This window comes from Podarcis melisellensis (genome assembly GCF_964234715.1).
Source record: "Podarcis melisellensis genome assembly, chromosome: 4".
Taxonomy (NCBI): domain Eukaryota; kingdom Metazoa; phylum Chordata; class Lepidosauria; order Squamata; family Lacertidae; genus Podarcis; species Podarcis melisellensis.
In genome coordinates this window covers 26465355-26490138 of record NC_138531.1, presented here as the reverse complement: position 1 = coordinate 26490138, position 24784 = coordinate 26465355, and the positions used below count along the sequence as shown (strand labels likewise).

The following is a 24784-nucleotide window of genomic DNA, read 5'->3' as shown; positions in this document are numbered from 1 at the left end:
AATAGTGTTGGCTGGCAACGGGTTCATGGGTTTGTGTGAAGTTATTTGTTTAGACACACACACACACACACACACACACAATTCATTACATTCTTATGTGATGTCACTTGATATATTTTTCCCCTCCCCACCCCCAAAAGACTTTATCTCTGTAGAATCTAGCTAGCCTTTCATGCTTCAACTTGTATTTTATATTTCTATTAAAATCATTTACCACCAGCTCGACTCCAAAATCCAATAGGGAATTTATAGTGGTTAATCTGGCATCATTTGGGTAATTTAAAATGAATTGACTGGGGGGGGGGAGAGAGTTCTGCACCCTTCATCCCACTGAAGTCAATGGCACAACCCCTATCAATTATATTGACTCTAGGTTTAATTCTCAATGGTGTTTTAAGAAAGTCATATTTTGTGGGACATTTTTGAGGTCTGTTTCTATTTTATTAGATTGCATCAGCTATTTTGTTTTGTGGGTGGAAAAAAATATTTCAGTAATAGATCTCAGTTTCTCTTTAATATCAGTGGCAGTACTAAGACAGTTTTATGGCTAATTAGACTGTTATATCCTTGAAGCCTTCACAAAGTTGCTATTTTTGCTGAGAAAAGTAAGCAAGTAACTTGTGCTGCTGGGACAAAAAAAGAAAAAAGTCAGAAAGAAAAGAAAAGTTGTGAGTATCCAAACTTAAGAGATTTGGAAGGCTCCTTTGGGGTAAATCTCACTGTGCGGAGTGATTATATTCATTCCACAACTATTGGGAAGGTTTGGCTCATATATCTACAGCTAGAATGCTAAAACCATTTCCTTTCTTGGCAATGATGGTGCGCAGCAGTTTTATGATCACAGGCCCGTGCCTTAATTTCTTTCATTCTTCTTTTCTTTTAAAAAAGTATCTGTTCACTTCAGTTTTCTTTTAAATGACACATTTTAATGGGCTGCCATTGTTTTGAGGGAAGGGGAGGAAGAATATCTAAGCAAACCCCCATAAGGGACTCCTTCTAATCACTCACTACTCATCCTTGTCTCTGGCCTTGGAGTTCCTGGCTACACCATTGTCCTCAGCTTATTTTTGCTCTGGATTCTAAAACGAGCCATAATAGCACCCCAAACAATGAAACAAATGTGACTGAGCCTGTAGATTCAGGCAGCATACACCACCACATATTTAAAGCACACTTTAAGCTTTCCCCACAGTATCCCCAGAGTTTATCTCCAGAGCTACAGTTCTGTGTGCCCTTAACAAAACTACAGTCCCCAGCATTCTTTGGAAAAAGTCATGTGGTTTAAATGTACAGTGTGCATGAAGCCACAGACTTCAAGTACGAACCCCTTGGAAGAACTAGATGTTTGAATGGTTTATCCTAGAGCAAGGACGGGGAATTTATGGCCCTGTGGATGTTGCTGGACTGTCTTCCATCAGCCTCAGCCAAAATGGTCAATAGTCAGTGTTGATGGCAGCTGTAGTCTAAGGACTTCTAGAGGGCCACAAATGTCATGATCAACATGTCGTCTCTCCAGTGGTGCCATTTCCAGGCAAGGAGGCACACCTACACATTTCTTGGTAGAGTTGGGTTCCTGTAATTTGAGGTGAAATAAAGTATCCTCTGGCAGTGGAAGAGGATAAAAATAATGGGGAGAAGAGGTTATTGGTTGCCTATCCCACTCCCTAAAACCCCAATCCATTATAGAACACCTCCTGCTATCCAAAATAATGTTTGTAGCAGCATCAACTTTTGCCTCTCTTTATGCTAGGCCAAAGGTCAGCAAACTTTTTCAGCAGGGGGCTGGTCCACTGTCCCTCAGATCTTATGGGGGGCTGGACTATATTTTGAAGAAGAAGAAAAATGAACGAATTCCTATGCCCAACAAATAACCCAGAGATTCGTTTTAAATAAAAGGACACATTCTACTCATGTAAAAACACGCTGATTTCCGGACCATCCGCCGGCAGGATTGAGAAGGCGATTGGGCTGGATCCTGGCTCCGGGCCTTAGTTTGCCTACCCATATGCTAGGCTAAACAACAGAGCAGATAAATACTCACTGGTTGCTTACTTAGCTGAGTACCACAATGGTCTCTTTCTACACAAAAGTCAAAGACCAGAAATTAACTGCGAAGGCCAACAGTAATGAGGGCCTACGCTCTGAAATATTATCTCCAGGTCATCAGGGCAGTGTTGGGTGGTCTATTAGGGTGAATATGACACAGCCCTGCCTGCCTTTTTTTACTTACAACCACTTAAAGCGGGGCTTTCTGCCCCACCAGTCCCAAAGCAACCCTCTGCCACTGCAACCTGGACATCTTTGGTAATACAGGACCTTTGAGAGTCATGTCCGTGGGGTATCCAGAAAGAGCACTCAAGTCCAACTTTAGAACGGGCACTCAGCGGAATGTGAATCCATCAGGGAGGACTTCCTCTCAACCCTGTGGGAGCCAGTTCCCCCTGGGTGCAGTTGGGTAGAGATGGCTGTAACTTATATAAGAAAGGCTGATCACGTCCCCATCTCTCTCTCTCTTACTCCCATCTTGCTCGCTTGCCATCATCATGCATCTTCTACCACTGTAAGCCTGCCTCCAGATTGCTACTGTATGTGAACTATGAGTAAACTCTGTTTTATTCTAAGAAAGCTATTATTGTTTGAGGGGGAAATACCAGGAAAATCCAGTCTGCCCCAAGGCATCCTGGATTGCTTTATCAAAATAAAGGCTGTAACCAGCTGAATCAACAACTTCCTAATTTTGTTGCAAAAGGGGGGGGGCTCTTTTAAACTCACAAACGTGTGTAAGGAAGGATGATATCTAGCTAATATATCCTCTCCTCATTTCTAATAGTGTCTCTACAATGTCTCCTTATTGTAATCAGCTTCCCTTTCATCATGCCATGTAACGTGAAACCTGAAGCCAGACCTAAAAACCCCCAAAGCGTTAAGCTTCCACCTCTGAGAAGCCCATGATGATGCTTTGCTGCCCTCAGGCATCAAGGCAGCAGAGGCTGTTCCATTAGGGTGGTTGGGGCCGCACCAACCTCAGCCTGGCCTTACCTGCTGCCTTCTTACTTACAAGCAGCCCAGGAGGTAGCAGCACCAATCATCTTCCTCCCCCTTCACTTCAGCTCCTTGCACAGCTGATCAGGGGAGCAGATAGGGACCAAACTAGAATGAGCTGGCTAGAGACCTGTCATTGGCTCTGACTCTGCCTATGTTTGCTCTCCTTTCCTCCTGGAGCTCTGGAATAATGTGATAAAACTATTGTGCTCGTTTTTGACTTGCATGAGGGTGAAAGACTTAAAGAGATGCCAAAGGCACTGAACAACCAAGGTATTCATCACCTGATAATTGCAGGGTGACCTGCTAAATAACGAGGCTACATACATTTTCATCCAGATCAATAATCTAGTTATGTCTTAATACAAGGAAGAATATCCATTGTTAGTTATATTCAATGTAGACCAGCTGAAATAAACAGACTTACTAAGTCTATGGATTTCAGTGGGTCTATTCTGGGTATAACTTATTTGGGCTATCACCCAATGACCCAAGCCTAATTAGCACCATAGTATTGTTAAGGAAGGTAGGAGAGGATATATTGTTTTGCTATTATCCCTCCTCACTCGCACCAGCGAGTAAACAGCAGAGCACATTCCCTTTGCAACTTATTGGAAGCAAGTTTATGATTTGTTAGAATCCTTTAATTAAACAATCCAGTCTGGATTGTCCCTTGTAACTTTCCCCTTTATTTCCCTCTTAAAATAATAATAACACAACACAGTTTTCTTTAAAAGTAATAATAAAGTTTTGCTCACATTCAGTTCACAGTAGTAATCCGAAGGCAGGCTTTATTTGTGGTTACAGTGAAAAGAAGTCTGAGCTACATCTCAGACTTTCTGCTTATGGGCTCCATTCTATGTGTAGGTTGAGCCATGCACTTGCTAAGAGCCAGGAGAGCGAGAGTCCAAGAGTAAGAGATGGTTGCATGGCAGTCCTTTTATCTGGTCAGCTAGGGTCATGCCCATCTACCTGATCACACACAGGAAGAGGAAGCTCCAGAGCAGGTATGACAGGAAGTCCTCCCTGTCTAGAGCCACATTTCCCTGTGTGTCCATTCTAGGCAGCAGGAAAATGTTGTTCTTGACTGCTCTAGTAATAATACATCCCACAAGTATATATCATATTTATATTGAGCCATAAATAATACATTATATTTAAAAATATTTGATCTTGTGATCTTTATATCTTTATATCTTTATTTTTATTTAAATTCATATACTGCCCTTCATCTGTAGATCTCAGGACAGTTCACAACATAAAAATACAAGATTAAAAATAAAAAATAAAAATAAGAACAAAATCAAACTTATAACTCCCCCTCTGCCTAACAAGACATTTTAAAAGGTATTGGATATCAATCAGCCCAAGCCCTGGTTGAAGAGGAGCATTTTTGCCTGATCCCTAAAGGTGTATAATGAAGGCACAAGACTAAGCTCCCTTGGTAGAGCATTCCACAAGCAGGGAGCCACAACAGTAAAGGCTCCTTCTACTGTTGCTGCCCTCCAGACCTCTCATGGAGGAGACACACGAAGGTCCTCAAAGGATGATCTGAAGATCCAGATAGATTCATATTGAGAGAGGCAGTCCTTGAGGTATTGCAGTCCTGAACCATTTAAGCCTTTATAGGTCAAAACCAACACTTTGAATTGAGTGGTGCATCTTTCTATGGCATAACGAATAGGATTTGTTGCAACCAGAACCGTAGAGTTTTAAGGGACCATGAGGGTCATCTAGGCTACTAGTCAAACAGGTGCTGAATAACTAACTTTATTTCCTCATAATTTATTAGAAGCTCCTAATTTTACAGATTGTTAGGCATAGTCAAACAGTTTGGTCAGTGGATTCAAAAGGGACTAGCTTTGGTTAAAGAGGGAGGAAAGTTGTGAGGACCATGCTCAGCTTATGGGCATGATGCTTTCCAAATATGTGGTTGCGTATGGGCCTCTAGCAAACGATCCATCCCTTTGTATAACCTACTTACCAGGAGTCTCCCGACTCTCCACACTACTTATTTACAAGGGTCAAGCAGCATGCAAACAACTTTCAGATCACCTCAGATACTTTGCTTCCCAAACTCACACCCAGCAGCCAGTCACAAAGGGCTGCTTCATTGGTGCGTGTTCACCTTGCAATATGTCTCCCATCTGAATGTACAAACTGCTACTACTGAAACACATTATAAAGTTTGAGAAGATATAAAGTTGAACCTTGGTTTTTGAACAGCTTAGTTCTTGAACGTTTTGGCTCTTGAATATCACAAACCTGGAAGTGAGTGTTCTGGTTTCTGAACTATTTTTGGAAGCCAAACGTCCGACGAGGCTTCCACGGCTTCCGAGTTTCCTGCAGCCAATCAGAAGCCACACTTTGGTTTTCTAACGTTTCGGAAGTTGAACAGACTTCCAAGGTACGACTGTAGTGAGATAAGAAGTGGTTCCTTTTGGGTTAGCTGATGCACACATACAAATCATCACTTGGTGCTACCATAGAATTAAGGATATGCACTGCATGTATGCAAAGGACACGGGTTGGTGCTGTAGTCTAAACCACTGAGCCTCTTGGGCTTGCCGATCAGAAGGTCGGTGGTTCGAATTCCCGCGACGGGGTGAGCTCCCATTGCTCGGTCCTTCTGCCAACCTAGCAGTTCAAAAGCATGTCAAAGTGCAAGTAGATAAATGTGCACTGCACTGGTTCACCGGAAGCGGCTTAGTCATGCTGGCCACATGACCCAGAAGCTGTACGCTGCCTCCCTCAGCCAGTAAAGCAAGATGAGCGCCACAACCCCAGAGTCGTTCATGACTGGACCTAACGGTCAGGGGTCCCTTTACCTTTACCTTCCTGCATGTATATGTGGCAAACCCCAGCTTCCCCTTTTAGCACCCCAAAATTATTTAGTGGGACTGACTTCCCAGCAGTTTATCAGCTAGGTAAAATCACCAGGAGAGCATATATTAAACCATTTCCCATTGGACGCTTCTGATTGGAGGCTGCAACTTAGGTTCTGCCATGTACTGTGCAATCTGGGGCAGGAGGACACATTCCAAGCTCTGTTGACAACATCCCTGTTAAACTGCACTGTTGTTAGCTTGAATCATATGCCCGTCTTTTTGGGTCTCAAAGCACCAAGCTTAAATGTTTTGTCAGAAATGCTGGGAATTGCAGAAAGTGACAGGGATTTTGCCTTACAGCCGTGCTGTGGCTTGGAGCAGCTGGATTAGAACAAGGAACTATTTTGCCTATTAACTATTGACAGCAGTAATCTACCCAGGGAATGATCCCCATGACATACCTTTGTGCAGCCTTCCTTTAGCAGAGGTTTCTTGATCCAACTTCCAGACTGAAATATTATTTACCACAAAAAAAAAAAGAATTAAAAAAAAATTGGCACTGGCTTTTCGAAGCAACAGTCTCCAAATTACTCTTTGGTATCTCTCACGGCAGACATTCTTTCCAAATCCCTTATATTCCAGTTGTATTTACCTAAGCTAATGAGATATCCCTGGTACAGCACAGTAATTACTCACCTGTGGCTTTGGCATGACACCAAACAACCTCCTCCCCTTCCCAGTGTTTTGGGGGGGATAGAAAAACTGACTCTCCCTCTCCATGGTTTCAAGGCCTGCTTGGACTCACTTTCCCCCTCCTTCCCTCAGAAAGGGATTTATCCTGGGGCTGTGTGGATTTGGATAAGGAAAGGAGAGGGACTTAACAGCTCTTCCAGGCTGCTTTACCCTGCTTTCTGGGAGATGTTTTCCTGCAATTTGGGCAATGTGCCCCTTCCCACCCATACTTTGTCCATTCAGCTGCCTTCCATAGCATTTTAATTTCGTGACTGCATTGGTCAGCAGTTAAATGGAGGTGCAGAATATCAATGTTAGTGGCGTTGTTGAAGCCAATAAATTTGCTCAGAGCTGCATGTTTGCCTCCTTTTACTGCTGTGGTGACTGCAGTATCACATATTGGCCTGAATTCATTAAACTGTTTACACCAGATTGACTCCCCACACATGCATGTTCATTGATAGTGATTCTCAACTAAAGGGGTGAATCACCTCCATTGAAAGAAAACATGGCTGGAGATCATGTTTAGTTATACAGAAGCTCTGTCTGCAGGGGAGAAGGGGAGTTAATACTGCGATGGCTCATTCACACATGTGGCTCATTCACACATGCAAGATCTTTTCATGTTGGAATCATCTGGTGTCAAAGAGGCAACTGTAAAAATCTGTCATCCTTTGATGAATCATCCTTGCCTTCAGTATCCTCAGGCAAATGACCCTTAACCAACGGTGACTGATGCTAGCAACTTGGACAAGTAAACTCATTTCACCTAGAAGGCCATTCTTTCTCCCACTGACCTCCAAAACGTATCTACCCAACTGTGCCCAGAAATCCTTTAAATGTGTACCAAGTACAGGTACTTGGAACCAAAGCCTGGTCTACAACTGCTTTAGAATGAGGTGGCAAAATCCTGAAGTGGTAGAGTAGATTGTGCCACTTTATACTATAGAATCTTAGAGTTGTGGTGTTGGAAGGAACCACAAAGGTCAGCTACCACACAGCCCCCTGCCACACAGGAATTGCAATCAAAGCATCCATAACAGATGGGCAGCCAACCTCTGCTTAAAAACCCCCAAAGAAGGAGAGTCCACCACCTTCTGAGAGAGTCTGTTCCACTATTGAACAGCTCTTATCGTCAGAATGTTCTTCCTAACGTTTAGTTGCTCCATCTTCCATGTGATCACCCTTAAGATATTTGAAGGTGGCTATCATATCTTTAAGGCTAAACATGCCTATCTCCCTCAACCATTGCTCATAAGGCTCCCCCAACCCCAACCCCCCTTTTATTCTCTTTGTTGCCCTTCTTGGCACATGTTCCAGCTTGTCAATATCCTTCTGAAATTGTGGTGCCCAGAACTAGACACAATACTCCAGGTGTGATCTGACCAAGGCAGAATAGAGTGGTACTATTTCTTCCCTTCTACACTTCTGTTGTTATAGGCTAGGGATGGGTGTCACATATTTGAATATTCTGCTATGTGAAACGCAAAACCAGCCCCCTGTACGTTGAAAACTAGCACAGCAGAGACAGGGCTTTCTCCCTAATCTGCTAGTTTCAGTAACTTGTTTTATTGTGGGGGGAGCTTTAAAGAGAGCCAGTCCCATTCATTGTCTGAAGCACTAGATTCTACTCTGGCATAGCATCTCATTCTGCTTCCTCTGCAGATTACACTTCCATTGCACTCTTTTCAATTCAACACCACTGTTTGTTTGTTCCCATTTTCCTTCATCATGCTGGCTCTTAACTCTCACTCTTAAAGTCCAGGAAGTGGCATAGAATATTAAAACTTCTGTACTATAACAGGATGGGGTGAGGGCCTTCTCAGTGGTGACACCCCTCTCATGGAATCGTCTCCCCAAAGAGACATACTCTCCTCCATATTGTATTTTTGCAGCCTTTTAGCCACTCAGGCCTTTTAAATAACCTGTGATATTAACATCTGGGTTCTCAATATTTAGTTGGTGCTTTCTTGTTTATTTCTGCTGCTAACAGGTTTCATCTTTAATCCTCTGCTGGAAAAGGAAAGGTTTTGGTTGGTTTGTTCTTATGCTGCATTTTTTGTTTTGTTTTATATACAGTACTTGTGTTTTCATATTGTATTTGTGTTCTTTTATTTCTAGTCAGCCACCTAGAGAAGTGTGTTATTGGCAGCCTATTCATAGATAGTAAATACCGTAAATAAATATTGTAGCGCCCACCATAAATCATGATTTGCCATCCTTGGAAGAGAAGATGGCTGCAATAGGAAGAGGGAATTTCCTCACTTCCTCAGCCTGGTCCCCCCCCCCCAAACAAAAACCACAACAACCCGGTACTTGAGAATGTAATTTTGCCTGCAGGACCATCATTACCCTCTCAGATGGTGTTCATTTAAGCAGAGACCTACAAGGTTTGTGTAGAGAGTCAGCCTGCCACCCAGAGCAACAGATTATTGAAAAATATGCCAGTTGGAGGCATCAAAAAGTGGAATTACTATGAAGGGATTCCATCTGAAATGGTCTCTGGCTCCCCTTATGTAATAACAAAAGTAGCCTTTAAGGTGCCACCTGACCCTTTACTACTAAGCTAGAGGACATACATTTTTTAAAAAAACCAAAACGCACCCAACTTACACTTTTATCTACGCTTCCTCAGGAAAAAAAATTATTTGTGACATCTTAGTTCTAGCTTCGTAATCACTGGTTTTAGGAACGCGTGTGAAGGGAGGGGACACCCACCATTTTACAACACTTTCCCCACCCGGACTGCCTGAAGGCAAATGGTGGGCTCAAGAGCGTAAAAAGGGTTAATTTAACTACGCTCGGTGTTGCATAAGCCTGAAGGGGAAAAAAGTGTCAGAGAAACAAGTGCCGGCAGTGGCACTTTCTTACACTTTCTTGCCGGCACTGCGCGTCCTGCAAGAACAGCGGAGGCGCGCTTTGCCGCTAGAAAAGCGCAGGAAGGCCTGAGAGGTCTTCTTTGCGCACCCTTTTGGCGCGAGAAAAGTCTCCGCAAACACTGTCCCTTCCACGGGGATGCCTGCCCAAATGACACGAGGCAGACAGAGGTCAGGACTGGCGAGTTTGTCAGAAGATTCCACCCAGGCTTCAGCAGCCTCTGTTACGACTTTTTGGCCTTGTTTGATCCAGCGATTTGGACTCTCTTTGGAGCCTTCTCATGTGCCCAGACAAGAGATCCCCGCTGGCCTCCCCCAAGACAACCACACTGGTTATTCGACGCAAATGGCAAGGGAACCAGGGACGCAGCCAGGGGGGTGCAAGGGGAAAGCCCCCCCTAAAGGCCAAGTAAACAAATAAAAATAACTAACTAACCAATTCCGTCGCGGATAGCTCGGCTCTAACCCCCCTCCGACAAAATCCTCCCCCCACCCCAAAAAATCCTGGCTAAGCCCCTAAGGGGAACTGTTTCGTTTCTGGAAATGTCTTCCCCGCCGACACACGCACTCCAAATTTCCTGCCTTATTGAAATAGGGGGCCTAGGACTAGCAGAACATAAAAGAGATAAAATTTATATATGGGGGGAAGGTAGGTTATTACTTGCCAAAGACCACCCTTCAATTATAGAAACTTCCCAAAGTCTCTGATATGTTTCTGCCCTCGCCCTATTATTATTATTATTATTATTATTATTATTATTATTATTATTATTATTATTAATGTCTCTACTGTTGTCTATTTCTAGAGAGTGATATCATTATATGCGGGACATACATTCGTGTCGATGTGTTTTACATTCTAGGGCGAGAGGTGCAAGGTCTTGACGGCCGTGTGGCCTTCGAGGGATAACTATTAATAGGCGCAGCCTCCTTGCTGAAGAATGACCCAAGCACAGCTGAATCAGAGATGGCAGGCTGTGTCGGGGGCAGAGGTGGGGATACAGTGCCCCCCTAGGTGTCGTTGGTCCCACGACCAATTCGGGCGGAGGGGGGTAGTCCAACAATCTGGAGGGCTACAGGTTTCCCAACCTGGTCTGTGGGGTCTGATGAGAGGAGAAGCCTGTTTCTCACTTGCAAGCCACCCTTGAGGCATATAGCACGTGTGAACTCGCGCTCAGCCTCGTTGTGCTTGGAAGAGGGGAAACGTGTCTTGAATTCCCTGCTCGGCCATGTCTCTCCCTCCCTCGGCTCTCGGGGTCAGGCGAAAGAGAAAGCTTGGAAAGGGCCACAGAAATTAGCTCTGCGTGAATAAGATTGGTGCTGCCACTCCAAGTCAGGGCTCCCAAGCACCAGCCGCCTCCATGCCACATCCAGGCAGGGCATCAGCCCGAACGCCTGCGCCTCTTTCTCGCCAGGGCATGGCGTCTCCTCCCGGTGGAGCGAGCGCGCCAGAGAGCCGGCCTGGGTCTTCCTGGCTCAGTCCCCTGGCGAGCGCAGCAGGGCGCTCGGGTTTCACTTGTTGCCGGGCAGGCCGCTGGCAGCAGCGGGAGCCATCAGCGCTTCTCCTGCCGGGTGATTGTAAATAGGTTTGACTAGCCGCTGATCCCGGGGTCAGGGCTCTCTTCCTCGCTTAATCCCGCGCTCTCCAAACACACTCTGGCCTCTCCCTTCCCCTCCCCGCGCAGGACTCCCCTCTCCTATTCGCTCCGCTTCCCTCCACTTGGACGGCCTCCATCCCCACCCGCTCCTGTGACACCCAAGGGAAGGAGCTCCGCGCCACCAGCTTCAGGGGCGCCGTCCAGCCACGGGGAGCCCAGGCGGGCGCTCCTCCTCACCACTCCCGAGAAGAAAGGCCTGGTTTCTGTAGGTGCTCTGGAGAAAACGAGGGGTCCCTAAAGAAAACAAAAAACCACCTTCATCTTTACAGGGTGACTAAACCACACTAAAGCATGTACCCCGAGTGGGGAGGTGCAAGGCAGAAAAGAGTAACTAAAGAGGAACGGAGGAGAACCGTCCAGGACAAAAGCGAGGAGGGCGAAAGTGGAATAAATACTTGGGTGTGTGGTTCTGGTTCCTGAAGCAACGCGCCGTGTGTGTGTGTGTGTGAGAGAGAGAGAGAGAGAGAGAACTTAAAGACCTAAATGAGGAAAAGGAGGAAGAGCCATAAGGACCCTCTGTATACCGAGGAGAAAATGAATGCAAGTGAGAAGCGCTTAAATCGACGTGAACTGCTGCCTAGATCACAGCGTTAAAGATGCTCGGCTTCCAGCAAAAGTTAATTGCTGTTACAGTGCCATTGAAAGCCATAGCTTCAGGTCCTTTAGTTTCCGGGGGATTCTCTCGAAACTAACTGTTGCTGTATGATCAGCAATCGGGTCCTTCCCCCTCCCCCTGCGCCCCTTGTGCCCAAGTCCCAACGCCTGAGCTCACACGTGCGCCCATCCGGCCAGACCTCCGGGACGCGCGAAACCGATTATACCTAGAAGGGTAAAATTGAAATGCCGACGGCGGGGAATGGAGGAAGGGGAAGCACTGCGTTAAAGGGGAGGAAAATCCCAGTCCAGGAAGTCCAGGATGGCTAGATAAACAGGGATGGTTCTCCGGAGGGAAAGGGAAAGGCCTGCTTCTCCAGGAAAGGGGCGAAGTCCACCTCGAAATCCCTAAAACGAACTTATTGGCGCGGCTTACAAGTCAGTCCCTATCTGGCTCTCGCCCGGGTAAAAAGAGAAGCAAGAGGAGGGAGATCTCACTGCGCCATAAGCTGAGTTTCTTTTTCCCCAGAGGCGCCTGCTTCCCCGAGCAGGTGCTGGTGGGGCAGAAGTGACTGCAACATAACAAACTCCCAGAGCCTAAGCGGTGAGCAAGAAAGAACGAGGCGATGGAAGAAAGAATTAGGCGTAGGGTGAAGTGGGGGACACTCTGGGAGGAAGAGTAAAATAGAAGTGCCTCCTAGGCTCATCAGTTAAAGCGAAATGGGGCTTGGCGCGTAATAAAACAAAATAGCGCTTATATAAGGTAAACCGATTTCTCCCACTAAATCACGCCACGCCGGGGAATCCTGGTGTCACACGACGCCAGCTTCCTTCCGACGCCTTTTCTGGACTCTTGAGCTCCCACTTATCTGGACTCTGAGCAACTCCGTGGGCCTCCTTGCCCCTGGCGGAGGGTATGGCAATGGGGAGCGAGAGACAACTGGCACTTGCGCGCAGAATTCAGCCCCCTCTCCTTCCTCCTCTTGTTCTTCTTCTCAGGGGCCCGATGCGGCTTGGCGAGAGAGCTGGGAAAGGGCAGATCGGTTGCCACCAGCCCCCGCCATCTCCCCAAACTGCTCCCCCAACCGCAACGGCGTCCCCTGGGGGCCCATTGTGCGAGCGTGGCGGCCCGCGAGGCCTTGGGGCCGGCCCTTCACGCTTCTCTGAGCAGATCTCGGAGTGTTCCCGCCTCCCACTTGGCCAAGATAAGATCTGAAAGGGCCAGGGAGGGCCCAGGATGCGCAGTGGTCCATGGCCTTGCTGGACCTCCTCCTCCTCTGCTGGGGGGAAGGGATGCTTGAAAGTAGACTTGATGCTTGTTTTGGGGGAGAGGTGTTGCCAGTTCTAAGCACTCGGCGGAAACAGAGTTGCCCACCCGCAGCCAGCGCAAATCAGCAGGTCAATGCCGAACGTTTTGTGATTTAAGTTCTGGGTTTAGGTGTTGCTTTGGCTTTTCCCAAAACCCTGGAGGGAGAGGGTGCGAAGGCTAGATGTAGGGATACTAAGCGGCCGGCCAGCAGTTCCCTCAAGCCCTCCATTCCCCATCCTGTGTTTCGCTCTTATACACTTTGCTAAGTGTATCTGGAATGACCTCCAAGCAGTATTGAAAACGGTGCGTTCAGTATAAATGAAATCTTCCATACACCAGAAGCAGATCCGACGATCAAATCAGAGGGCGAACAATTCCCTATCTCAAAATGAAAAATAAAGCATTTAAATCAGGAAATCGTTTAAAACTTTATGTAGTTTTGCATATTAAATTATTCAGGCATGTGGCTTCCCAGGAGGTCTAATGGTTTCTTCTTAAAAATAAAATAAAATTAAAACCCTTACATTTAACTGGTTGCGTTGTGGTTTTTTGAACAAGGTTTTGTGAAGGTTATTATTTGACCTGCTTCTCCGCAGAAAGAAAAAACAACAAAGCAAATACATGCACATAAGAATAACAAAAGCACCGAACAAAGTCAACTAAATGAGGATAATAATCATTCTGATTTTGGGTTATGGAGTGAGGCGCAATCTAACCAAAGACATTGATTTGATTGAGAGAGTTAAGCACACGTTTAAATCTTCACCACTTAAACCAGTGAACATATAACGCATTTTAACTTCGCCTAGACTGTGTTGCTAATTATTATAATAATAACAAGAATAATAGTAAATTTTGAAAAGTTTTGTTGCAGTTCATTTGAACGTGGGTGTTAGTTAATGGTAGCGCTGTAGGCAATAGGACACCGAGGGTTAAGGGGCAAGCAAAATGACTTTAAGAACTCCTCTCCCCAAACACAACAGAGAATGTGAAGTCCTTTTGGTACTCCTCCTGCCTCTTTCTCTCTCTCCCCCTCCCCCGCCCCCTTCCTTCCAGAAAAGTTGTTGGCGCTATTTGCATGCAAAGAGAAGCGCAGATAGCTTTCACAAATACCTGATGGTTTATTACATTTCCAAAAATCAGACCTCTGTGTGTGGGAACAGCCAGTTAAATGAGTGGTAACTGGAAACCATAAAGGATTATTCACATTTCATATATATGTATAGAAATTTGGATTGGCACACACACCTCGCCAACATCTGTGGGCGCATGTGCATTGAAGAAACGGGTATGGTTTTTCACCGATGCCCGGTTGCTGGTATTTTCCTTTGTGACAAACCCCTTATTAAAGATTGAGCGGGAGAGGGAGAAAAATGCACAAGTCCAACATCGATTGGATTGCTGTAAAAGGGCAGGATCTGATACAAGCAAACCACACACTCGCCCAAAGAGCATGGCAAGGGTTCCCACCCAGCTTTCAGACGCCGGTCTGCAGAGCGAGGGAGCCAGGAAAAGAGGGCCTAGCAAAATATCAAAAGGGGTGAAAGGAAGGCTAAGAATAAGTTGTATTACAGAGACCAACAGGGTTATTTGGGAACGAAGGTTGGCGACCACTTCCAAGGATGAGTAATTCAAAGGAATATGGAAGGCTGAGAATGGGGAAGTTAATCCCCATAAACCATTTCTAGCAGAGACCGAATAGCCCAGCCTACAGGCCTTAACAGATCACTTCGATAAAAGATCCATTGAAACCAAAGGAGCTTACTTCCAGGTAATGTGTTTGGAGCATGTAAGGAGCAGTGCCTGCCATCTGCGGGTGGTTTTACTCTGGAGTAACCTGGAGTACGCCCAGGGACTTCAAAGAAAACCAACGGTGGCTGCTCCGGGGCAAGTTTTTTTCGGGAGCTGCAGCCAACTGATATACATAAATGAACACAGGGAGCCAATTACTCATTTGCTTTGCTCTAAGCTTTGTTTCCGCTCTGGACTTCACAGAGTCCTCTCCCCCCCAACCCCCCCCCCCGCCTTCGTTCAGTAGCCATAAATAAAAAAGCTGAAACAATAATTGTAAAATGTAGCCTAAACTGTGTCTTTACTGTTATATCAAGTTTAATATCGACTTCCCACTTCAGAATCAGGCAACGGAGAAAGTCACTTTAAATCAAATTTCTATGCAATTAAACAACATTAGGATATCCGTACAAACAAATGCATCATTTTAGTGTAACAGCATTCACGGTTCAAACAAGGTTCCTTGGTATTCCGAAGAAGAGAAGACAGTGCTGGGACAAGAGATAGACTCCCCACCCCACCCCACCCGCCCAAAATTGTGGCTTTGTTCAGAAACAGTTTTTGGTCGTTTTTATGTCTAATCAGTATTCAGCATCATAATTGTATCTAGCCTAAACATGGTGAGTCCGGTAATGTTGGAGTTATATCTAGCCTTAGGGCCAAGAAGGGGGAGAGAACCGTCCAAACCTATTTAAAACCGCTTCACTAACTTAAGACAGAAAACTTAGTACTGTAAGCTAGATGTTTCAATAAGCCAGTGCCAGAAATAAACAAAATAAACAAGGAATGCTATGGAAAGTATTTTAATCGGTCGCCTTCCTTAACAATACTCAACAGATATTAAAATAATATCCAAAAACTACACCATTAAAAAAAAAACTTTCTCCCCCTTTTTGTTGTTGTTCGCGATCACAGAAACTGTGAAAAGTCTAAACCCAAATAGGGATTTGTGTGGTTGCTGATCTTATTATATTTCACGTTATATTTATACATATAGTCAATTTCCAATCTCTAGTTTTTAAGGCATGCCATGAATTAGTACATTTTGGATTTACTGGTTGCACTTTCACTTTGAAATTGATATAACTCAGAATCGAACGCATCTTTAGAGTTTTATTTGCTTTCCTTTTTTTAGCGGAAACGCCTTTTTAGTAAACTATATACACATTTATGAATTCCCTTGTAACGCCTAAAATTAATTAAAATTATTCCACAATGCATTTACAAGAAGAAAAAAAAATACAAAAAATAGTTAACAAAAGAAAAAAAATGCAGACGTAATAAACATTTACAAAATCCAGAATATTGTTGCTGGTTGCAAAAAAATAAAAATGCTTTTATAAATAAACAAAATAAGAAAAAAATAAAGAACCCCGCTTCGTAAGAACTACAAAAAGAAGAAGAGTTTAAGCGTGGTTTTGGATTTGCATCCCTTGGTACTGTGTTATAAACGAGAACAGTTCTCCCCAACATCTTTGCTTTCCTTAGGCAATAAAAAGTCTTCACAAGAAGCGGCTCAAAGAGTGACCAGTTAGTGCTTCTGTGTGGCAGAAAAGTTGGCGTCGCCTAGATCTTTGAATAATTAACAATTATAGTTCTGTCTGTCTGTCTTTTTTGCCCTCCCCCCGCTTTAGCAAATATAAACGCATTGTGGCTCCTGGGTGAATGATAAATACTGTACAAAAAAAAAATCTCAGTTAAAACACAGACGGTTTGTCTAAAACCCAACAACAACAGAAGGAAAATATAACAACCCAACTCCCCCCCCCCCCAGTTTCAGAAACTAGTCCTTAGGGTAGAGAGGGAGGGACTGGGGGGCAGCATTAGAGCAATCTGTTACCTTCTCTCTTCATTATCCTCACCATTAGGAATATTTGTTATTATAATTATTATGATTCTTATTACAACGTCATCAAAACATCTCCTCTCTCTTTCTTGTTGTTCTGTACAAAAGGAAGGGGGCGGCGGGGGGTGGGTCTGGGAAGATGGGCAGCAGTGGCGAGGGGGACGAGGGGGCTCCCAGGAGAGAGAGCGCGACACCCTCCGCTGCGCCCCCGCGCCCCTTGGCTGGTCCGTCCGTCCGTCCGTGCGCCCTTCCTCCCCTCGGCTCAGATGTGCGTCAAGGGCACCGTGCCGTTGACCCCCGTGCTGGCGCTCTGATAGTGCTGTGGCAAGGAGTGCAGGCGGCTCTGGGCAGCGGCGGCCGCCGCCGCGGCTGCCGCCGCCGCCGCCGGGTCCCCTCCTTCTCCGCCGGGCAAGTACATACTGATCATCTCTCGCAGGTCCCCAGGGCACGGGGCCCGCGAGTGCGCCGAGGAGACGGGCGGGCTGACGCTGGGCTCGGACTTGACCAGGGAGCCGAGCGCGCCCAGCGCCCCGGACGAGGCGGCCGCCGCTGCCGCGGCTGCAGCCGCCGCCGCCGCCGCCGAGTTCTGGTGGGGTTGCGCGCCGTAGGAGATGCCCCCGTAGGCCGACGGCGAGGCGCTCATGTAGCCCTGCGAGTTGGAGATGGGGCTGTACTGGAGGGCGCCCATGTCGTAGCGGTGCATGGGCTGCGGGTTGTGCGGGTGCGGGTGGTGCGCGTGGGCGTGCGGGTGGGCGCCGCCGCCCGGGTGCTGGCTGTAGGCGAGCTGCGCCTCCTGCATCATCGCCGCCGCAGCCGCCGCCGCAGCCACCGAGCCCGGGTACGCGCCGTTGGCCCAGCCGTTCATGTGCGGGTAGCCCCCGCCGCCGCCTCCGCCGCCGCCGCCTCCCCCGCCGCCGGGGCCGCCTCCGCCGGGGCTCTCCAAGCGCTGGCCCACGCCGCCCGGGCTCACGCCGACGCCCATGGCTACCGGAGGGCCTCCGCCGGGGCCGCCGGCGCCCAGCAGCCCTCCGGCCAGCGAGTACTTGTCCTTCTTGAGCAGAGTCTTGGTTTTCCTCCTGGGCCGGTATTTATAATCCGGGTGCTCCTTCATGTGCAGCGCCCGCAGCCTCTTGGCCTCGTCGATGAAGGGTCTCTTCTCGGCCTCCGACATGACTTTCCACTCGGCGCCCAGGCGCTTGGAGATCTCCGAGTTGTGCATCTTGGGGTTTTCCTGGGCCATCTTCCGGCGCTGGCCCCGAGACCAAACCATGAAGGCGTTCATGGGCCTCTTGACCCGGTCTTGGTTAGCCTTGGGGCCCCCGCCGCCGCCTCCTCCACCTCCTCCTCCTCCCCCGGCTCCGGTTTGGCCCGAGAGGTTGGTGGTGACCTGGGCTCCGCCGGGGGAGTGCATGTCCGTCTCCATCATCATGCTATACATTCGCGCAGCTTTCGGGGGCCACCAGGCTCCACAGCGTCAAAACATAGAGCGCAGGAAGGCGAAGAAGCGGCGCGCCGAGGAGAGCGCACGAGCGGGAACCGACCAGGAGGACGAGTCCGGGCGGGAAAGAGGAGGTGCCGAGGAGAAGTAAATTATATAAGAGTTCACCACGACGGTCGAGAGTGAGGAGGGGTGGTGGTGGTGCTGGGGTTGGGTGGGGGAGAAAGTTGTTTTCTTCTTGCGCTCAGAGAGGAAAGCGCGAAAGCGCGCGCGCGGGAATCTCCTCGGGCGGGCAAAACTTTCTCCCTCTCCAAGAGTGTTGCGCTCCGCTTTCTCGTCCAGCTGGATTCAAAAGCGGCTCAAACAGGTGCCGGGCGGAGGCTCGGGGGGAAGAAGCGGAAGACGGCGCCGGCGAAGAAAGTCTGGCCGATCCACTTTGGCGAGGAGATGGCGGGGAAGTGCGCGCCCGGGCTCTCTCGTCGCTCTCCTGCGTCCTCGGCTCAGCACACGCGCGCCTCTCTCCCTCTCCCGCACACTCACACGCGCACACGCAGGCAGCCGCGCTCCCCTCCTTCTCGCGGCGGCTGAAGTGATCTAATGCACGCCCCCCCTCTCTCCGCTAACTTCCACAGCGAAAGAGAGAGAGAGAGAGAGTTGAGGGAGGGAGCGTGTGTGACTCGCATCCGCTGGTCCCAAGTGAACAGAGGCGAAGAGACAGGAAATCCCCCTCCCCCTCTGCCGCCTCCACCACGCGTAAAAAAAAAAAGCGGGAGGGGGAAATAAAAGAAAGGAGTAATTAAATCACAAGAAAAAGAGGGAGGAGGAGGAGGGGGGAGGGAGGGAAAAAGGAAGAAAATAGTAAGGACGCGCGGGAGGGGGTGCGAGAGCGAGGGGAGGGGGAAGCCAAGAGCTCCCAGGCAGGCAGCAGAACTTGCACAGTAATTTGTTCTCTGTGGTTTCCCTCCTCTAGCCCGGGAGGAATCGGGAAAGGAGGAGCAGCCGAGAGATACCACGAGAGAAGAGCCCAGCAGCCATACACCGCGCACCGAACGGGGATTAAATTAGTTTGCCTTGGCCAATCGGAGCGCGCCGGCGGGGGATTATTTGCATGGCGCACTGAGGAGTGACGTCCGGAGGTGAGAAGTACAAACTATTATGGAACTGGCGGGGAAGGGCGAGGCGGGGGGGGGGAGCAGGGCGGGGATGGGGAGCCTTCGGGGAGGGGCCACGAAAGGGGTCACACACAGCCACCAGGAACGCGGATAAATAATAAAATAACCCGAACCGAACTAAGCGTCTACTAGGAAGCAAAGGCCGTAACGGAGAAAAATAAAATAAAATTCCGAGGGCATATATATGCCAATTCGAACCGGTTCAAGATGCGCTTCACCCCAAAAAGATTATTTGAATTTAAATTGCGCGCACCCTGGTGTCCGCCTGATCTTCTGGAACCGTGGCGTGTTTAGCTGCAAAGAATTCATTTCGGGGGAGGGAATAGCAGCAGCGACAGACGTTTTTGGGACCGGCAGAAGTTATTTAGTTTTTAAGCTACTGGACTTTTTCAACCTTGTAAAATTGCCTTTCTGCTTCTTCTCTTCCTTTCCTGTACGGAACTTTTTTTGTTTGTTTCCTATGCCTTTTGTGCTTGCTGAGAAGGAATATTATTTTCTGCTAGTGTATTTTGACGCGCAGGTGTTTTCTGGGCGGGTGTTGGGAAGGGCAACATTTTAATAAGCCCTCAATATTTATCATATCTTTATCTGTGTGTAAGAATCTCACCAAAAAGACTCTCCGATCTTAGCTCACTTGGAAGAAAGTTCTGTTGAGATCAGTGGGACTCTACTTTGAAGTAGTATCAACAATGACTTATGGTATCTTAAAGATTTATCGTGGCATAAAGTTTCGTGAGTCATGAGACAATGTTGGGCAATTTTTAAGGTGCCACAAAACTTGTCCTTGGTGTTTTGCAATATATAACAGGGTTACCTCTCTGGAAATTCTTTCAATTGAATATGTTTAGGATGGGTGTGTGTGTCAAGTTTAAAATCTGAAATCACTATTTATAAAATGTAGTAGGCATTTATTTATAAAATGTAGTATAAGCTGCTTTGAAACTACACTATGAAACATTCAGGTCGGTGCTACGCATGGTTATTCAGGTGAGTTCAGCTGGCCCCATTCCCAAGGAAGGACCTAGAGGTTGAAGCCTAACTAAGAATATTTATTGTCATTTATGTCCCACGGACATCAGTGTGGTTAACCATTGGGCAATTTTGGAACGGGGTGTTTAAGAAAGATACTAAAGGAACGGGGGTGTTTAAGAAACGTAATGCTCGTTTGTGTACTTCTTGGTCAAGATTTCTCAACTTCCCAGTAGGAGACAGGTCTCCAAGTAGTGAAGATTGTTTTAAGAATGGAGAACTGACGCCCCATATCCTAGCACAATGCTTGGAACAGAAGTTCTTTCCTGTAGATGTCAATAGAATTTGCTTCCTTGTAATGTGTGCCAACCTAGCAGTTCGAAAGCACACAATGCAAGTAGATAAATAGGTACCGCTCCTGCGGGAAGGTAAACGGCGTTTCCGTGCGCTGCTCTGGTTCGCCCGAAGTGGCTTAGTCATGCTGGCCACATGACCTGGAAGCTATATGCCGGCTCCCTCGGCCAATAAAGTGAGATGAGCGCTGCAACCCCAGAGTCGGCCACGACTGGACCTAATGGTCAGGGGTCCCTTTACCTTAATGTGTGGCTCAGATTACAGGCATTGTACCTACAGAAGTTGATGAGAAATCTGTACAAAAACTCATGAGTTTCCAGGCGCCCAGTCTCAATCAACAAAGCCCTCCAGCTTACATGCCATGTAAAGGGGACTGTCCTGATCTTGGAAGGAAATTCCAGTGGAGATAACTCTGTGGGTCTTACTTTCTAGTGCCTGCCTGAAATAGGGGGCAGGACTTAAAGAGATCAGTTTATATTTCTGCCACACATTTCCCCCGCTTTTGGAACTGATTCATGTACAGTATATATCCTTCCAGAATAGATAAGCTTTAGGACTCCACGGCAAGCTCTTGAAATATATGTAGCTAGGGAGGTCATTCTGCCTCATCTGAATATGTTTCTTCACCTCTGTTGACTTTTGAGAACTTCTGGCCCCCTCACTCTAAACCAGAATTGTATAACAAACAACGCTTGAATTGAAAATAGAACCTTAAGAAGATACTTCCGTTGAATAGGGTAAACTGCACTTTTCCCTTGACTCCACAGTTTTCAATGTTTCCCCCGCACCCTCTTTATTCTTTATTTTCCCCTATCATGTATTTAAGTTGACCTGCCAACTGATGATAACTTAACTGAAGATGCATCTTGTGAAGTGGACTCTAATCCATGCCACAATACATTTGTTAGGATTTGTTGGGTGTTTATTTCAAGAAGTCAACAACCCGACTGCGTTGTCTTTGCTGCAACAGGGCTATCAGAAATGCATTGATATGTTATGCTTCCAAGCGTGGTAAGAGACTGCAATTAAATCAGTCGCAGTTACTTTATATACCAGTAAATATTCCAAACGCGTAATAACCAAATCACCAGCAAAAGGTAATAGACCAAGACACCCTCTTGACTCCTTTTCATAGAATGACACGTTAACTAATCCCCAGGGCTGCGCCCGTCCAATCTCTCTTCCCCGCCCATTTCTTCTGCAAAATGTTTCAACTTTAAAGGGCTTCTCTTATAATGCCTACGGCCATCCTTTCATGCTGCCTGTCATCTTCATTTCACACGACTGGACGCTATGGCAGGTTCTCTTGAGGTATTAGCTTTCCTGGGCAACAGTCTACTTCATCAGATGCAAGAGTACAGACCTTGGACGTAGCGCAACATCTGATTGGCAGGCGACTGCGCTTTCTCTCTCCTCTCTCACCGAGGAGGTCCACAGTAAAAAGCAACAATTAAAAATAGTAGAAGGAAAATGGAACAATACAGAATATACAGAAACATGAAATAACTGCGAACTCATTCCCTAACGCTGTTAACACCGGTCTACATCCACAGTAGAATCGAGGCCATCCGTGGGCTCAGAAACTGCTAACCAGGTTATGGCGTTTAAAAATCAATATCTGAAGCTAAAGAAAAGAAAAAAACAACTCTCGGAATAAGACCTGGCACACGTCTTCCCCCTTACACACTAAAGGTATGGGGCAGGCCCCCTTAGGTATAGCGTGGTGTAGTAGACTAGGACCTTGGAAATCTGGGTTCAAATCCCCACTCAGTCATGAGGTTCATTGGGTGACCGTGGACCAGCCTGCAAGGCCAAAACCACTTCAAAGAGAACAAGATCTAGATTTACACGCGATGGCTTAGAAGATCGATGAGGCGCTGAAGTTTATCCTCTGCAGTCAAATGCCACTCTAGTGCAGAGGGCACTCCAGGGTCGCGGAGTATTTAACACAAGGTGCCACTAAGTGTGGTTGTTGTTTTTAAAATGTCGCTATTGAACTGGCTACTGCCACTGCCTAAAATGGGGCATGGAGAAGTCCTCAAGACGTTGATTCGAAGCATCCTGAGATCAAGTCTGGTGGGAACCATATTAGACCAGTGTGGTCAGGGCAGAGATGCTACTGGCCCTCTTGAAACGTGTGTACGTGTCCGCTGGAAGAGATTTGAATCAAACGAACAGCTAACTAAGGAGTGGAAAATATTTTTTCCTACTTTTGAACTTCGGTAGCCAATTACAGACAGATTGCCTAAGATTTGACTTGAGAAATGCAGCAATAAATATAGAACAGGATTTCTAAGTAGCCGTCTGTCTCTGTCGTTACTCACTGAAAGGCTTGTCCTCTCTGGGCAATTGGTGTAGAAGTTGTGTAATAAATAATAATAGTAATTGTTTAGAAAATATTGAGTGCATTTATGGGGCAATGAAGCCAATGTCGTCGATGCAAACACCCACTCATTCCATCAATGTAAAGCGATACAGGACGGAGTCCAATCTAACCCACACAGTCTTGGAAGTAAACTCGCTCAATAAACTGGGCTTAACTTCCGAATAAACATGCCCACAACCTGTTTATTGAGCAAAGTGCGTCTCTCATTGATCCTCACAACAGGCTCATGAGGTTGTGAGACAGCCGCCCTTCCCGTTTTACAGACGAGAAACTGAGACCCGAAAAGTTACTGACAGAGCGAAGCCAAACTGCCTGTTATCTGGCTGCTTCGTGTAAAATGGCCATTCCCTGAGCATTTACTTCGAAACAAGGGTGCCAACTAGAATAATAAATGGGGGGGGGGGGCGCGGCGGCAGGTAAGCACCGCCTTGCAAAATCTGTCACAGGATGCGGCACACACACATCTGAATGCCCATGAAATTTTGGGGGGGCTTAGCCCCCTCAAATATTTTATTGGGGGCCCTAGGAGTTGGCTCATATGCTTCGAAAAATATTATTAAAAAGCACGGAACATACTCTTGAGTAAGCATGCATGCATGCGACCAGGCTGCAGAATTCGGCCATTCGTTTATCAATACGGATACCTGGCATTACCCCCAGGTTGCCTTTTGAGTCAATTTAAACTCTTAAATAACATATCAACCAACTTTCCAATGCTGGCAGTCAAAACCTTTGGCGTGGTAGAGGCTACCACGGGGCCAAGGCTAGCAGCGCTCACCTTGGATGGCTGCACATGTCTTTTTGCTAAGCGGCAGGGGACTGACAACTCTTGCGCGTGCCAAGTAGGCAGCCGGTGTGGTTTGGCACCTGGTGCCCAGATCCCTGCACGGGCAAGATCCGAATGCATGGACATGGCATGGAATGCATGGCAGTCTTTAGACCTGCCTTGGAAGCAGTGTAACTTGCTCCTGTAGAAAAGTGGTCCACACCATCCGCACAACCGTGTGTGTGTGTGTGTGTGTGTGTGTGTGTGTGTAGGGCCATTTGGCCCAGGACCTTAAGCTCAAAGGTGGCCTCAGATTTAGGCACGTTAAATTTTGGGTAAGTTTCACAACTTACGTTTATGCACATTGGACCAAAATGCGACACACACTTTCTCAGCTTGAAAAGCAGGTGCTGGTTATCTCTGAGGTTTCGCTCTGTTTTGGGTGCTTTTTCCCGTTGCTGCCATCTTTGTTTTTATTATCACAGAATCATGGAATTGTAGAGATGGAAGGGACTCTGTGGATCACCCTAGTCCAAACTCCTTGCCATTCAGAGATAGGCAGCTGTCCCATGCGGGGATCGAACTTGCAGCCTTGTTCATTATCAGCACGGCGCTCTAACCAGCTCAAACCTCGAAACAAAATAAAACAATTCCTTCCAGTAGCACCTTGGAGACCAACTAAGTGTGTTATTGGTATGAGCTTTCGTGTGCATGCACACTTCTTCAGATACACGAAAGCTCATACCAATAACAAACTTAGTTGGTCTCTACCGTGCTACTAGAAGGAATTTTTTATACAGTATTTTGTTTCGACTATGGCAGACCAACACGGCTACCTATCTGGAACTACAACTCAAACCTGGAAGTGACTCGGGCCTCTCTAGACCTCTGAAAGGGCCTGACCACCCGTTTATAGCTGGAGGAGTGCAACCTTGAGTTTCAAGGCTGCGATCCTGTGCATAGCTCCCTCCGAGTGATCCCCCACTGACCACGGTGAGGATCCGTCCGGTCCTGGAACCTTCC

At 47.1% G+C, this 24784-nt stretch overlaps 1 protein-coding gene and 2 long non-coding RNA genes across 5 annotated transcripts in view; 1 reads left to right on the top strand and 2 right to left on the bottom strand.

Annotated features, from left to right (window-relative positions):
- LOC309368344 overlaps positions 1–24784 on the top strand; it is a 313140-nt gene that overhangs the window by 148175 nt on the left and 140181 nt on the right. For all 3 annotated transcript variants that reach the window (XR_014167708.1, XR_014167709.1, XR_014167710.1), the window contains exon 3: positions 19085–19250. This is a non-coding gene — a long non-coding RNA (uncharacterized lncRNA). The remainder of the gene's footprint in view (positions 1–19084; positions 19251–24784) is intronic.
- Positions 1–24784, bottom strand: part of LOC309368347 — a 49004-nt gene that overhangs the window by 15393 nt on the left and 8827 nt on the right. The window lies entirely within an intron of this gene.
- On the bottom strand, positions 15618–19076 carry SOX1 (SRY-box transcription factor 1). Its single transcript, XM_081908248.1, has one exon. The coding sequence runs from the start codon at positions 18112–18114 to the stop codon at positions 16939–16941; it is 1176 nt and encodes a 391-aa protein (XP_081764374.1). The 5' UTR covers positions 18115–19076; the 3' UTR covers positions 15618–16938.

What these genes read in the sequence shown, in the direction of transcription:
- SOX1 (XM_081908248.1), bottom strand. Translation starts at nt 18,114, where the DNA reads ATGTATAGCATGATGATGGAGACGGACATGCACTCCCCCGGCGGAGCC.